Source organism: Miniopterus natalensis, chromosome 4 (assembly GCF_054644295.1).
Source record: "Miniopterus natalensis isolate mMinNat1 chromosome 4, mMinNat1.hap1, whole genome shotgun sequence".
Classification (NCBI taxonomy): domain Eukaryota; kingdom Metazoa; phylum Chordata; class Mammalia; order Chiroptera; family Miniopteridae; genus Miniopterus; species Miniopterus natalensis.
In genome coordinates, this window is record NC_142084.1 from 8,949,173 (window position 1) to 8,963,801 (window position 14,629).

Genomic DNA, 14,629 nt, shown 5'->3' on the forward strand with positions numbered 1-14,629 from the left:
GAGGGAGGGGATAGAAAAGAATCGATTTTGACCTAAAGGAAATAAATAGTGATATGGTAACAAATGCCATGTCGGAGGTGTTTTATTGCGGGTGGTACTGTTGCAGGTGGAAATGAGGTTTTTTCACGGAGTCACAACCAGAGGACCCCTCTGAGGGGATGGCCTTTAACTTAACCCTGAATGACATCAAGCAGCAGCCATGCAGTAATCCAGGCGGAGAAGAGCAGGTGGTGGGGAAGGGGGCTGGGCAGGAGGTGAGGTTGGAGGAGCTGCAGAGGCCAGACTTCTGTGGGGCAAGGTAGGCCTTGCCCAGCTGATCTGCCTGGGATTGAGAGGTTCCTGGGGTGCAGGACCCTGATAAAAATGGAACAGTTGCAGGCAAACCAGGAGGGCTGGCCACCCTGATAGGGGTTTGGGTTCTTTTTTCCCCTTCCCTTCCCTTCCCTTCCCTTCCCTTCCCTTCCCTTCCCTTCCCTTCCCTTCCCTTCCCTTCCCTTCCCTTCCCTTCCCTTCCCTTCCCTTCCCTTCCCTTCCCTTCCCTTCCCTTCCCTTCCCTTTCCCCTTCCTTCCTTTCTTCATTCTTTCTTCTCTTTCTCTTTCCTTCATTTTCTTTCCTCCCTCCCACTCTCCCCTTTCCTTCCTTTTAGCAGTTTTATTGAGACATAATTTGCGTGCTAGTACAGTTCAATAGCTATTAGCATACTCAGAGCTGTGCATCCATCATCCATCCATTCTAGAATACTCCCATTATCCCCAAGGTGTTTGGGTTTTCTCCAGAGGATAACGAGGACCAAGGGAAAGGAGGGAACCCCTGCAGCTTCTGGGGTGGGGGAAGATAAACTGCAGGGGCCAAGGGGGGAGCTGGGAGACCATGAGGGAGCTGGGATCACCCCAGCTTCACAGCCTGTCCCCTGGGGTGAGTCTCCAGGGCCTGCCACCCCACACTGTACTCAGTGAGGGTGACCAGGCTTTTCAGCTGTTATGGTCTGAGTGGGCTCCTGTCCCCCCCCTCTAAAAAAAGTACGTTGAGATCCTAACCCCCAGGACCTCAGAATATGACCTTATTTGGAAATAGGGTCATTGCAGATGAGTTAAAATGAGGTCATACTGCAGTAGGGTGGGTCCCTAATGCAATGTCCATGTCTTATGACAGCCATGTGAAGACAAGGACACATGCCATGTGATGACAGAGGCTGAGATTGGAGCGCTGTAGCTACAAGCCAGGGAACACCAAGGTCTGCCCGAAACCATCAGAGGCAGGGAGAGGCAAGAAAGGTTCCTCCCCACAAGCTTCAGGAGCATGGTCTGCCAACATGATTTCACACTTCTGGCTCCAGAACTGTGTGACAATAAATGTCTGTTAATCTAAACTACCCAGTTTGTGACACATTAAGGCAGCCCTAGGAAACTAATACATCCGTGGTGGAGCAGGACATCACACTGGCATCAAGGACTTGAGGCCAAGGAGAAGGCATGACTGCGGATCAGGAAAGGCTGCCTGAGGAGGAGGCCCAAGCTTTGCACTTGGGCAGGGGTGGTGACAATGTGGCCATTTATTCCAGGAAGAAACTTTAGCTGGTTCCTAGAAAGGCATCTTGGGGAGGGATGGGGTGTGTGTAGGATCCTCCCAGCGACATCCTCTCCCAGGGCACTGAGAGAAAGCCATAGCTGCTGGGAGTGGCGTGGGAGTAGGAGCAGGGCTTTCCTACTTGCCTCGCTCCCCAGGAATCTAACCTTAGTCCCCAGGCAGGGCTGCGGGTACAAATCAAAGTAGACAGCTAAACTTGGCCTTGGTGTCGGGGAGATAGGAGATCTCAAACCTTGCCTTGGGACCTATGGGAGGCAACCAGACCCAGGGACAGTGAGTAGGGTAGAGGTCAGGAGACAGAGATGGAGCTAGGCTGGCTGGTGGTGCCTCAGGGGTCTCTAGGTCCAACTTCCCCTACCACCTGCAGATGGCTACTGCCTTCCAGTCGGGTGAGAACACCTGCACTGCTTCCCGCTGCTGGGCTGCAGACTCCACCTGAGCTGTCCTATTGGTCTGTTCTTTCCCAATAGGGCCCAGCCAGTCCCCATTACCCCTGTGGGGACACTGCTCCGGCCTGCTGCTACATCCCACCTGAGAGTTCTTGGGGCACAGAAAGTCCTGCTAGATCAGCAAAGTCCCACCCCAGGTCACCTGGCTTCCTACTCCCACAGCAGCCCCAGTATTGCACAGCAAAAACAATTATCTGGATCATCTTTATGTGGCTTAAGCTTGGGTGGGAGCAGATGGGGTGTGAGCCGGGGATTGGGGCTGGGTATCCACTGCCCCCACACCTGTCTTTTAAAAAGCCTTCTCTGGCCCGGCTGGGCGTGGCTCAGTGGTTAAGCGTCGACCTAGGATCCAGGTGATCAGGGTTCGATTCCTGGTCAGGGCACATGCCCGGGTTGCGGGCTCAATCCCCAATGACTCATCATTGGTGTTTCTATCTCTCTCTCTCCCTCTCCTTTCCTCTCTCTGAAATTAATAAAGATATATTAAAAAAAAGAAAAAGAAAAAAAAAAGCCTTCTCTGGTATGGGGCTGGGCCAGAGGCCAGCAGAAAGTAGACAGGGCCCAGGAAGCAGGAACAAGGATGGACCAGGAAGGGGTGGATGGGGGTTCAGTTCCCTGTGCCAAGGTAAGCAGGTCCCACCCCCACACACTCCCAACTCCTCAAGAGCAGTGAATGACAAGGCTAACTAGTTTGTAGGGCATCTAATTAGTGATCGAGTCTCTTGGGATCCCTGACCCAGTTTGCTGCCCATGGAGGTGCTGGTGGGTATGAGGGTCCAAGTGCCTGACACAGCCCCAGGGCAGAGGTCAGTGCTCTCAGTGATGGTCCCGGTGAAGGGGGGGGGGGGATGCTGGGATTTGCAGGCAGCCCCTGGGATGTTTTCCTGCCTGGCATCCTGTAGTAAGGCCCTAATCTAGGACGACAGACAGCCTCTCCCTTGAGGCAGCACCACGTGCAGTGCTACTGATGGCCGGACCCTGGGGGCTGGGATTGGGAAGGAGACTCTTGTCTCATTCACAGCAGCTCTGCAGAGCAGCGCATCAGCGTGGACTATGGTGAGAGCCAAGGAGGGGAGAGCAGACCTTGGGATCAGGGTGGGAGCTAGTGAAGGGTCCCCCAACTGAGGGGCCAGCTGGACCAGGTATGTCTGTCTCTCAGGCGGGCTCCCCAGACGAAGAGGGCTTCTTCAACCTGCTGAGCCATGTGCAGAGCGGCCGAATGGAGGAGCAGCGCTGCTCGCTGCAGGCAGGGCCAGGCACCAACTCCAAGAGCCGTGAGAGTGGGCAGTGGGGTGTGTAGGGTGGGTGTGCTGTCTGGGGGTGTAAATGGGTTAGGGCATAGGGGTACAGGATGAGTGACCATCTGGGGACCCTGCAGGCAAGAGTCTGTCTGATAGAGTGAACAGGCAACTAAAGACACAGATGCTTGTGGGTCTAGGGGCAAGGGATGGCAGGCGAGATGAGCATGCTTCCTGGAGAACGAGTGGGGGGGAAGGGGTGTGCTGGGGGCTCCAGCTGCGCCATGTCCCCTGGAATCCATGTATGTGCTCATCCTCACCTGTGTCTGCTCCATGCAGAGAGTGGCCCCACGCCAGAGATGGACAATCTCATAGACATGTTGGCCAGCACCCAGGGTCGCCGCATGGATGACCAGCGTGTGACAGTCAGCGCCCTGCCTGGCTTCCAGCCTGTGGGCCCCAAGGTAGGTGATGCTCTGCCGGGGCTGAGACCAGCCATCTTGAGGCCCCTAGTCTTGCCTCCCACCCTCACCTGTCCATCATGTGCCCCCTGGGGATGAGTGCCTGTTGGAGTGCCTGTCCTGTGTCCCTACCAGTCACAAGGCCCCTGGCCAATCTAATACTCGACTTTAGACCAGAGAATGAAGACCCAGACAAGGCAAGAGGGCCGCAAGGTCATGCAGAGGGCACATTTGCATCAGAGACATGGCTGGAACTCATGGCTCCTATTGCCATGACTGAGGGCTTCAGGAAGGGTTGAGAAAAAAAACCCCTCCTGAGAAGACATTCTCAGGGAGGACACACGACATCATACACTCAGATGTATCTATGTTGCTTGTAATCATGAACAGCTTGGGTTCTGATCAAGACCCCAGTGGGATCCCCTAGACCCCCTACCTCACACCCACATACCACCCTAAGTGTTGAGTAACTAAGGTACGTAGAAGTTCTAGGATGGTGGGGGCAGATGGTGGGAGGTAGAACAACAGTTCCCACCTGCACCCTTCTTCCAATGTTTGTGTCACCTCCGCCAGACGCTGCCCTTGGTCCCTCCCTCTGGTTGACTCCTCTTCATCCACAGGACGGAGTGCAGAAACGAGCCGGGACCCTCAGCCCTCAACCCCTCCTCACCCCTCAGGACCCGTCTGCTCTCAGCTTCCGTCGGAACAGCAGCCCCCAGCCCCAGACACAAGCCCCATGAGGGCCTGAGCCATCTTGCGCCCCACTTGTGCCCCCCGAAAGCAGACAATAAAACACTTCCATGAGAAACAAAGAACTAAGTGTCTGTTGTTTCATAGGTGGGACGCAGGCACTTGGGGGGCTCAGGAGCTCTGCTGGGCAGCGCGAAGGAGCTTTTCCTCTCGCTGCTTCCGTATCCTCGCTTTGAACTCTTCTAGCTCTCGGCGCTAATGGTGGGGAAGAGGTGGGACATACCTCAGAGTCTGGAGCCCTCTCCCACCACCCTGCCTCCACTCCCCCAGGCCACGGCTTTAGAGTTCAGTGTCTATACTGGAAGCCCTGTGCCAATTCTAAGCAGGATCCAAGTGGGATCAGCTTCATCGTTTGGGGAGAGGACAATAAGGAAACCATGTGCCCATCTGCTTTTAGTTCCCTGCTCACAACTGAGGATAACATTTTCATTTGAACCCATCATGGTCACAAGCCCCAAGCCCCCCCTGTCCATCTGGTGGGAGGAAGAGTATGCGACTTACCTGGTCCTCCTTTTCAGGTGGCCACAGCTCCCTCTGTGGGGATAAAGTGACAGATGAGCCAGGAGTCTCCAGAGCCCCACACTTAGGACAAGTCAGCTCATGGAAGGCAGACATTAGTGCCCCATGCCCTCCCCCTCCCTCAGCAATGAACCCACGGACATTCTCCCAGTGCCCACCTTTCGCTGTACCACGTAGTCCTCAAACCACTCGGCCTGGTTGGCAATCCAGAACATAGCCACAGGGAAGGTGAGGTAGAGTGTCATCTGGAAGGAGGGGAGGGAGAGGGCGATGAGCAGAGGTTGCTCAGAGCCTGGAGGGCCATGCTCTAGCACAGCCCAGCAGAGCCTCCTCGGGGCCCCCCAAGAACCCCAGGATTATGGGAGTCTGGCCGCCATAATCCAAGAGACCTTATGTCTGAAAGCTCCCTCAGAGTCTGGGAGACTCCCTCGCAAAGGACAACACACATACACACACACCCTGGCCCCAGAAGCACAGGAGTTCCTACCTCATTGCCCCGGCCTCCAAAATCATATCCCCAGAGCATTCCAAATCCCTCATTCTTCAGTCTACTCCCCTAGCCTAGGAGTCTCTCTACGAGACACACACCCACCCATCCTGAACCCAAGAGCTTCCCCAGAGTCTGGAGTCTTCCTTCTAGAGGCCCCTCCTCTGCTCACTCCTCTCAGAGACCCTTCCTCACACCAGCCCTACTAGAGCCACCCTAATCCAGCGCCCCCTTCTTTGGTTTCCAACCCTAAAGGCCTTCTCAAATCTCAGGATCTTTCTCCCCAGAGCGCCCTCTCTTGGAATCCCGTCTTTTCAGAGCCTCCTCCTCAGATCCAGGAAGGCGCCCCGCCCACCTGCTCAGGAGCCCACTGACCCGAAACACCTCCAACTTCACCCCCATTTCGGTGCCCTGAGGCTACGAAGCCGCTGGCGTCCAAACCCAACCCTCCAAGACCGCAGCAGCTCAGTAGGAAATCAAGGGCTCGACCGCTGAAGCTGATTGGCCGAGGAGCGCCGCATGACATCATCTTCGGGCGCCTACTCACTACTCCAGGTCGCTGGGTAAGTCTAAGGGAAAGTCGAGATTCTGATTGCACACTCGGAAAGTGGTCAGCCAATAAGAAATGAGTCTGGCTCGGGGGCGGGCCTTCAGATGGTAACGTCATTATAACACGACTTCTGCCTGTAGCTGGAGAGCTGGGAAAATGGTGGTAATGGCGCGACTCTCGCGGCAGGAGAGGCCGGACCTTGTCTTTGTGAGTCTGCTGCGGAACCGGGGCTGGTCCGCGTAGGGACATAGAGCCTGGATGCTTCAGGGGGTTGGGGCCTGACTCTCTGGGGATCTAGGCCAAAAGCTGTGTCGTCCCGAGGGCGGGAGGAACCTAACGGGCTAGAGGCCTTGTGGTAATGTCCGGACCAGGCTGGCCAGGAGTAAACGTCTGTTGCCGGAGCCCAGGTGGGCTGAGTAAAGGACTGCCCTGAAGGTTAAGGGCCTGGCGTCCCGGGCTGGGGCGGAAATGGGAGGGCGCGGGGAGCGGGAGAGAAGAGAAATTCGAATCGCTGAATCTTGAGAGGTCTGGTGTTTGGAGTAAAGTCAGGGTCACCAGGCCAGGGCTCTGGTTTCTGTGGTAAAGAGTTGGTGTTCTGGGTAACGGTCTTGAGCATTACAGTCTCTGGGATAAAGGCTTGGTGTCTGGCTTAGGAGAACCCTGGAGTCAGAAGTAAAGACCTGCTGATGTGGAGCAGGTCAGGCGAGGGCCAGTGGGATCCTGGAGTCAAAGACTTGATAAGATTGGTCCAAAACAGTTATTTGTCAGATGTCAGATGGTCCGGATGATGAGCACCAGGTAGTCTAGAGGATGGGCGTCAGCGGCAGGTGGTCTGGTCAGGTTAGGTGATCCGGCTGAGTCCTTTAGGGGGTAATAAGAGGTGTATTTGGGGGTCTGGTATGTGTCCAGGCGTTGATACACAAGAAACTGATGTATATCCAGGCAGTGACACAGAATTGGAAAATTCAAAAGGTCAAGTTCACAGAGTTAAAAGAATTGTTTCCTCATGTCTCAACCTACTTGATTTTGGTAGTTTAGCAGCTTGACTATAGTGACTTCACTTTTATTTCCTATTTTTTTCTTGTTTTGGGGGTATTTCTTTTTCTTTTTAAATATGTTTTTATTGATTTCAGAGAGAGGAAAGGAGAGGGGAAGAGATAGGAACATTAACGATGAGAGAGTCATTGATCAGCAGCCTCCTGCACGCCCCCTGCTGGGGATGAGCCCGCAACCCGGGCATGTGCCCTGACAGAATCGAACCTCTATCTCCTGAATCGTACGTAGGTCAATGCTTAACAGCTGAGCCAGCCGGCTGGGCTGGGCTCTTTTTTTAATTTTATCCAGACCCCTACCTCTCTTCCGCTTTGGCAACCATCAGCTTGGTCTTTATAGCTGTGGTCTGTATTCTGTTTTGTTTATTCATGTGTTTTGTTTTTTTAGATTCAACAAATAAATGAGATCATACAGTATTTATCTTTCTCTGTCTGACTTATTTCACTTAGGGTAATACCCTCTAGGTCCATCCATGTTGTCACAAATGTCAATATTTCATTCTCTTTTATTGCTGAATAATATTCAACTGTATATATGCACCACACCTTCTTTATCTGTTCATCTATCGATTAACACCTAGGTTGCTTCCATATCTTGGCTATTATAAGTAATGCTACAGTGAACATACAGGTGCATATATCTTTTCAAATTTGTGTTTTTGTTTTCTTCAGATAATTACCCAGATGTGGTCATAAGGTGTTCATTTTTAATTTTTTGTGGAACCTCCATACTGTGTTCCATGTTGGCTGTACCAATTTACAATTCCACCAAGAGTGTGTGAGGGTTCCCTTTTCTCCACAGCCTCACCAGTACTTGTTATTTGTTGACTTTTTGATGATAGTCATTCTGACAAGAGTGAGGTGGTATCTCATTGTGGTTTTGATTTGCATTTCCCTGATGATTAGTGATGTTGAGCATTCTTTTCATGTCTGTTGGCCATGTCTTTTTATAAAATTTATTTTTATTATTGAGAGTATTACAGATGTCCCCCGTTTTCCTCCCCCCTTTGTCCCCTTTCATCCAGCTTCTGCCCCACCCCAAGTCTTCACCTCACTATTGTCCGTGCCCATGGGCTATGCATACATGCATATAAGTTCTTTGGTTAACCTCTTCCTGCCCCCCTGACCCCTGAGATCTGTCAGTCTGTTCCATGCTTCCATGTCTTTGGACCTATTTTGTTTGTCAGTTTATTTTGTTCATTAGATTCCACATATGGGTGAGATCATGTGGCACTTGTCTTTCTCTGACTGGCTTATTTCATGTAGCATAATACTCTCCAGTTCCCTCCATGCTGTCTCAAAGGGTAAGAGATCCTTCATTTTTTATAGCTGCATAGCATTCCATTGTGTAAATGTACAACAGCTTTTTTATCCACTCATCTACTGATGAGCACTTGGGCTGTTTCCAGATCTTAGCTATTGTAAATAAAGCTTCTGTGAACACAAGGGTGCATATATTCTATCTGATTGGTGTTTCAGGATGTATGTCCTTTTCGAAGAAATGTCTATTCAGGTCCCCTGCACATTTGTTAATTGGATTGTTTTTTTGGTGTTAAGTTGTATGCGTTCCATATATATATATATATATGTATGTATATATATATATATATATATATGATATTCACGCCTTATTGGATGTATCATTTACAAATATTTTCTCCCATTCTGTGTGTTGTCTTTTTGTGTTGTTGATGGTTCCCTTTGCTGTGCAAAAACTCTTTAGTTTGATGTAGTCCCATTTATTTTTGTTGTTGCCCTTGCCTGAGGAGACATATCCAAAAAGATATTGTTAAAACTGATGTCAAAGAGTTTACTGCCTCTTTTCTTCTAGGACTTTTATGGTTTCATGTCTGACATTTAAGGGTTTAATCCATTTTGAGTTTATTTTTATTTATTAATTTATTATTTTTTTAAGTTTTTTTATTGTTTAAAATATTACAGATGTCCCTTTTTCTCCCCAGTGACCCGTTCCACCCGGTTCCTTCCCCCTCCCCAGTCCCTCTCCCCACCATTGTCCATGTCCTTGGATTGTGCATATATGCATATAAATTCTTTGGTTACTCTCTCCCCCTCCACCCACCCGCCCTCCTCCATCCCTCTGACATTCATCAATCTCATCTATGCTTCCATGTCATTGAACCTATTCTGTTCATCAGTTTATTAAGTTCTTTAGATTCCACGTATAAGCGAGATCATGTGATATTTGTCTTTCGCTGCCTGGCTTATTTCACTCAGCATAATATTCTCCAGGTCCATCCATACTGTCCCAAAGGGTACAAGATTCTTCTTCTTTACAGCTGCGTAGTATTCCACGGTGTAAATGTCCCACAGCTTTTTTATCCACTCATCTACTCATGGACACTTGAGCTGTTTCCAGATCTTAGCTATTGTAAACTGTGCTGCTATGAACATCGGGGTACATATATCCTTTCTGATGAATGTTTCAGGATTCTTAGGATACATTCCTAGGAGTGGAATCACTGGGTCTAACGGCAACTCCATTTTTAATTTTTCGAGGAACCTCCATACTGTTTTCCATAGTGGTTGCACCAGTCTGCATTCCCACCAGCAGTGTACTAGGGTTCCCCTTTCTCTACACCCTCGCCAACACATGTTGTTTGTTGATTTATTGATCGCAGCCATTCTGGCAGGTGTGAAGTGATACCTCATTGTGGTTTTAATTTGCATCTCTCTGATGATTAGCGACGTCAAGCATTTTCTCATGTGTCTCTTGGCGATCCGTATGTCCTCTTTGGAGAAGTGTCTGTTTAAGTCCTTTGCCCATTTCTTAATTGGGTTGTTTGTCTTTCTCTTGCTGAGTGCTATGAGTTCTTTGTACACTTTGGAAATTAGCCCCTTATCAGATACATCCTTGGCAAATATGTTTTCCCAGACTGTGGGGTTCCTTTGTATTTTGAGGCTGTTTTCTTTTGCTGTGCAGAAGCTTTTTAGTTTGATGTAGTCCCATATGTTTATTTTTTCTTTTGTTTCTCTTGCCCTAGGAGATGGATCAGTGAAAAGTCCACTACGTGGGATGTCTGTGACTTTACTGCCTATGTTTTCTTCCAGGATTTTTATGGTTTCGTGACTTACATTTAAGTCTTTTATCCATTTTGAGTTTATTTTTGTGTATGGTGAAAGTTGGTGGTCTAGTTTCATTCTTTTGCATGTATCTGTCCAGTTTTCCCAGCACCACTTATTGAAGAGACTGTCCTTACTCCATTGGATACTCTTGCCTCCTTTGTCAAATATTAACTGACCATAGTGGCGTGGGTATATTTCTGGGGTCTCTGTTCTGTTCCATTGATCTATAAGCCTGTTGTTGTACCAATACCAGGCCGTTTGGATTACAGTGGCTTTGTAATATAGTTTGAAGTCTGGTGATGTGATCCCTCCCACTCCGTTCTTTTTTCTCAAGATGGCTGCAGCTATTCGGGGACTTTTTTGGTTCCATATAAATTTTTGAAATGTTTGCTCTAGGTCTGTGAAATATGCTGTTCGTATTTTCATAGGAATTGCATTAAATTTATAAATTGCTTTGGGTAGTATAGACATTTTAATGATATTAATTCTCCCAATCCATGAGCATGGTATCTGCTTCCACCTGTTTAAATCTTCCTCTATTTCTTTTTTCAGTGTCACGTAGTTTTCTGAGTACAGGTCTTTTACGTCCTTGGTTAAGTTTATTCCTAGGTATCTTATTTTTTTAGTTGCAATGGTAAATGGTATTGCTTTTTTAGTTTCTCTCTCTGAAAGTTCATTGTTGGTGTATAAGAATGCCATTGATTTCCGGATGTTGATTTTGTATCCAGCTACCTTGCCAAATTCATTTATCAAATCTAGTAGTACTTTGATGGAGTCTTTAGGGTTTTCTATGTACAGTATCATGTCATCTGCAAATAATGACAGTTTTACTTCCTCCTTTCCAATTTGGATACCTTTTATGTTTTCCTCCTGTCTGATGGCTATGGCGAGGAGTTCCAGTACTATGTTGAATAAGAGTGGTGAAAGTAGACATCCCTGTCTTGTTCCAGTTTTTAATGGAAATGGTTTTAATTTTTGCCCATTGAGTATGATGTTGGCTGTAGGTCTGTCGTATATGGCCTTTATTATGTTGAGGTACAATCCCTCTATTCCCACTTTGCTGAGAGTTTTTATCAGAAATGGGTGCTGGATTTTGTCGAATGCTTTTTCTGCGTCTATTGATATGATCATATGATTTTTGTCCTTCATTTTGTTTATGTGATGTATCACATTTATTGATTTGCGGATGTTGTACCAGCCTTGCATCCCCGGAATAAATCCCACTTGGTCATGATGTATGATCTTTTTGATGTATTGCTGGATCCGGTTTGCTAGTATTTTAGTGAGGATTTTAGCATCTATGTTCATCAGGGATATTGGCCTGTAATTTTCTTTCTTGTAGTATCTTTATCTGGCTTTGGGATTAGGGTGATGCTGGCCTCATAAAAAGAATTTGGGAGTTTTCCCTCCTCTTGAATTTTCTGGAATAGTTTGAATAGAATAGGTGTTAATTCTTCTTTGAATGTTTGGTAAAACTCGCCTGTAAAACCATCTGGTCCAGGACTTTTGTTTGCTGGGAGTTTTTTGATTACTGCTTCAATTTCATTAGTTGTTATCGGCCTATTCAGGTTTTCTGCCTCTTCTTGATTCAGCTTTGGAAGATTGTATGCTTCTAGGAATTTGTCCATTTCCCCTATGTTGTCCAATTTGTTGGCATACAGTTGCTCATAATATTTTCTTACAATCCTTTGTAGTTCTGTTGGATCAGTTGTTATATCACCTCTTTCATTTCTGACTTTTTTTATTTGGGTCCTCTCTCTTTGTTTCTTAGTGAGTCTGGCTAAAGGTGCATCAATCTTATTTACCTTTTCAAAGAACCAGCTCTTGGTTTCATTGATTTTTTGTATTGTTTCTTTAGTCTCTATGTCATTAATCTCTGCTGATTTTTATTAGTTCCTTCCTTCTACTTCCTCGGGGCTTTTCTTGCTGTTCTCGTTCTAGTTCTTTTAGTTGTGTTAGATGGTTCATTAGATCTTTTTCTTGTTTCTTGAGATAGGCCTGTAACGATATGAATTTTCCTCTCAAGACTGCTTTCGCCGTGTCCCATAGGTTTTGAGTTGTTGTCTGTTCATTTTCGTTACTTTCCATGAAGTATTTGATTTCTTCCTTGATCTCCTTGGTAACCCATTCATTATTTAATAACATGCTATTTAGCCTCCATGTGTTTGAATATTTTTGAGTTTTTTTATAGTGGTTGATTTCTAGTTTCATGGCATTGTGATCCGAGAAGATGCTTGATATGATTTCAATCTTCTTATATTTGTAGAGACTTGCCTTGTGCCCTATCATGTGCTCTATTTTTGAGAATGTTCCATGTGCACTTGAGAAGAATGTGTATTCTGCTGCTTTGGGGTGAAATGTTCTATAAATGTCAATTAAATCCATTAGGTCTAGTGATTCATTTAAGGTCTGCGTTTCCCTGTTGATTTTTTGTCTTGATGATCTGTCCAATGCTGACAGTGGGGTGTTAAAGTCCCCCACTATGATTGTGTTGCTGTCAATCTCCCCTTTGAAGTCCCCCAAGAGATTTTTTATATATTTAGGTGCTCCTGTATTGGGTGTATAAATGTTCATAAGGGTTATTTCCTCCTGTTGGATTGATCCCTTTAGTAATATGTAGTGACCATCTTTGTCTCTCGTTATGGTCTTTATTTTGAAGTCTGTTTTGTCAGAAATAAGAATTGCTACTCCAGCTTTCTTTTCCTTTCCATTTGCATGGAATATTTTACTCCACCCCTTCATTTTTAGCCTGTGTGAGTCTTTTGCTTTCAGGTGGGTGTCTTGTAGACAGCATATATTTGGGTCCTGTTTTCTTATCCATTCAGCTACCTTTTGTCTTTTGATTGGCCCATTTATTCCATTTACATTTAAAGTTACTATTGATATCAACTTATTTAATGCCATTTTTCCCCTTTATGCTGATGTACCTTTCTTTCACTATTCCTTCTTTTTCTTAAAGCAGTCCTTTTAGCATTTCTTGCAATGCTGGTTTGGTGGTACTGAACTCTTTTAGCCTTTTTTTGTCTGGGAAGCTCTTTATTCCACCTTCAAATTTAAATGATAGCCTTGCTGGATAAAGCAATCTTGGTTGCATGTTCTTGCTCTTCATTACTTGCAGAACTTCATGCCACTCCCTTCTGGCCTGAAGAGAAATCCGCTGTCAGCCTTATGGGGGTTCCCTTGTAGGTCACTGCTTGTCTCTCTCTTGCAGCCCTTAATATTTTCTCTTTGTCCTTGACATTTGCCATTTTAATTATGATGTTTCTCGGAGTGGGTCTCTTTGGGTCCCTCTTGTTTGGAACCCTCTGTGCTTCCTGAACTTGTGTGGCTTTCTCCTTCGCCAGCCTAGGGAAGTTTTCTATAATTATTTCTTCCACCAAGTTCTCTATCCCTTGCTCTCTTTCCTCCCCCTCTGGCACTCCTATAATGCGAATGTTGTTTTGCTTCATGTTGTCCCAAAGTTCCCTTAGACTGTCCTCATGCTTTTTAAGTGTTTTTTCTTTTTGCTGCTCTGATTGTGTGATTTTTCTCTACTTTGTCTTCTAAGTCACTTATTCTATTCTCTGCTTCATTGAGCCTGCTTTTAATTCCTTCCAGTGCATTCTTGATATCAGATACAGCATTCTTTATCTCTGTCTGAGTTGTAGTTATGGTATGTATCTCTTTTTTCATGTTTTCACTAAGTTTCTTGATCTTATCATCTACAGTCTTCTTAAGTTCCTTGAACATCTTCATCATCAATACTCTGAACTCCGTTTCTGATAACTTGCTCAACTCCATCTCATCAACATCTTTTTCTGGTGATGTTTCCTTTTCTTTAATTTGGGGGTTGTTTCTTTGTCTCCCCATTTTGGTAGATCTTAGTGCTTATATCTATATATTAGATATATTTGCTGTGTCCCAGTCTTGTGGCGTGGGATTTTTGTCTTGTGGGTCCAGTGGAGCCCAGAGGTGTATGTTGTTGTTAATACTGGTGAAAATTTAGAAAATAATAATAAACTAAAATATAAAAAATAGAGAAGCTACTGGGAGATAACAGAAGCAGAGAAAAGATTCTGAAAGAAGGGCCAGCACAAAATTAAGGGAGAGAATAGGAATAGGATAATAGTTGAAAATGAGAAAACAAAAATACAATAAAGAGAATAAGAGAAACTAACAATCAGACAGGAAAACTGAAGGGGGCAAAATGAAAGAATGAAAGAAAAGTAGAAAAATAAAGAAGAAAAAGAAGAAAAAAGTTATGCCAATGGATTGAGAGGAGAGAGAGATAAAGCCCAGGCAGGCAGGGAGTCTGGTAAGAGATTTGGGGAAAACTATAGAGGAAAGCAGTAAACTTGGTTATAATGATAAAGTCCCAGTCGTTAAGCAGGGATATCAAGAAAGTCTTGACAGTAGAAGCAAGGATAAAACAAAACAAAGCAAATAACGAAAACAAAACCAAAAACAAGCTA

The 14,629-nt window shown here is 46.3% G+C and overlaps 3 protein-coding genes across 3 annotated transcripts in view; 2 read left to right on the top strand and 1 right to left on the bottom strand.

The window, feature by feature from the left end:
- Nucleotides 1-2,572: 2,572 nt before the first annotated feature.
- On the top strand, nt 2,573-4,476 carry PCP2 (Purkinje cell protein 2). The gene is made up of 4 exons (XM_016217430.2): nt 2,573-2,662; nt 3,197-3,311; nt 3,615-3,739; nt 4,357-4,476. Exons 1-4 carry the CDS (start codon nt 2,618-2,620, stop codon nt 4,474-4,476), a joined length of 405 nt encoding a protein of 134 aa, XP_016072916.1. The 5' UTR covers nt 2,573-2,617.
- Nucleotides 4,121-5,962, bottom strand: PET100 (PET100 cytochrome c oxidase chaperone). The gene is made up of 4 exons (XM_016217431.2): nt 5,868-5,962; nt 5,164-5,250; nt 4,988-5,020; nt 4,121-4,681 (listed from the first exon to the last, which is right to left on the bottom strand). The coding sequence occupies exons 1-4, from the start codon at nt 5,892-5,894 to the stop codon at nt 4,598-4,600; spliced, it is 231 nt and encodes a 76-aa protein (XP_016072917.1). The 5' UTR covers nt 5,895-5,962; the 3' UTR covers nt 4,121-4,597.
- Nucleotides 5,963-6,183: 221 nt separating this feature from the next.
- XAB2 (XPA binding protein 2) overlaps nt 6,184-14,629 on the top strand; it is a 30,376-nt gene continuing 21,930 nt past the window's right edge. The window contains exon 1 of the mRNA XM_016217436.2: nt 6,184-6,249. Coding sequence (XP_016072922.1) covers nt 6,199-6,249 — 51 coding nt within the window. The 5' untranslated portion in view covers nt 6,184-6,198. The remainder of the gene's footprint in view (nt 6,250-14,629) is intronic.

Excerpts from the sequence above, each read along its gene's own strand:
- PET100 (XM_016217431.2), bottom strand. The coding sequence starts at position 5,894 with ATGGGGGTGAAGTTGGAGGTGTTTCGG. Across the intron at positions 5,021-5,163 it reads ACTACGTGGTACAGCGAAAG|AGGGAGCTGTGGCCACCTGA; the intron begins GTGGGCACTGGG and ends TTATCCCCACAG. Across the intron at positions 4,682-4,987 it reads CACCTGAAAAGGAGGACCAG|CGCCGAGAGCTAGAAGAGTT; the intron begins GTAAGTCGCATA and ends CCCCACCATTAG.
- PCP2 (XM_016217430.2), top strand. The coding sequence starts at position 2,618 with ATGGACCAGGAAGGGGTGGATGGGGGTTCAGTTCCCTGTGCCAAG. Across the intron at positions 2,663-3,196 it reads GTTCAGTTCCCTGTGCCAAG|GCGGGCTCCCCAGACGAAGA; the intron begins GTAAGCAGGTCC and ends TCTGTCTCTCAG. Across the intron at positions 3,740-4,356 it reads TCCAGCCTGTGGGCCCCAAG|GACGGAGTGCAGAAACGAGC; the intron begins GTAGGTGATGCT and ends CTTCATCCACAG.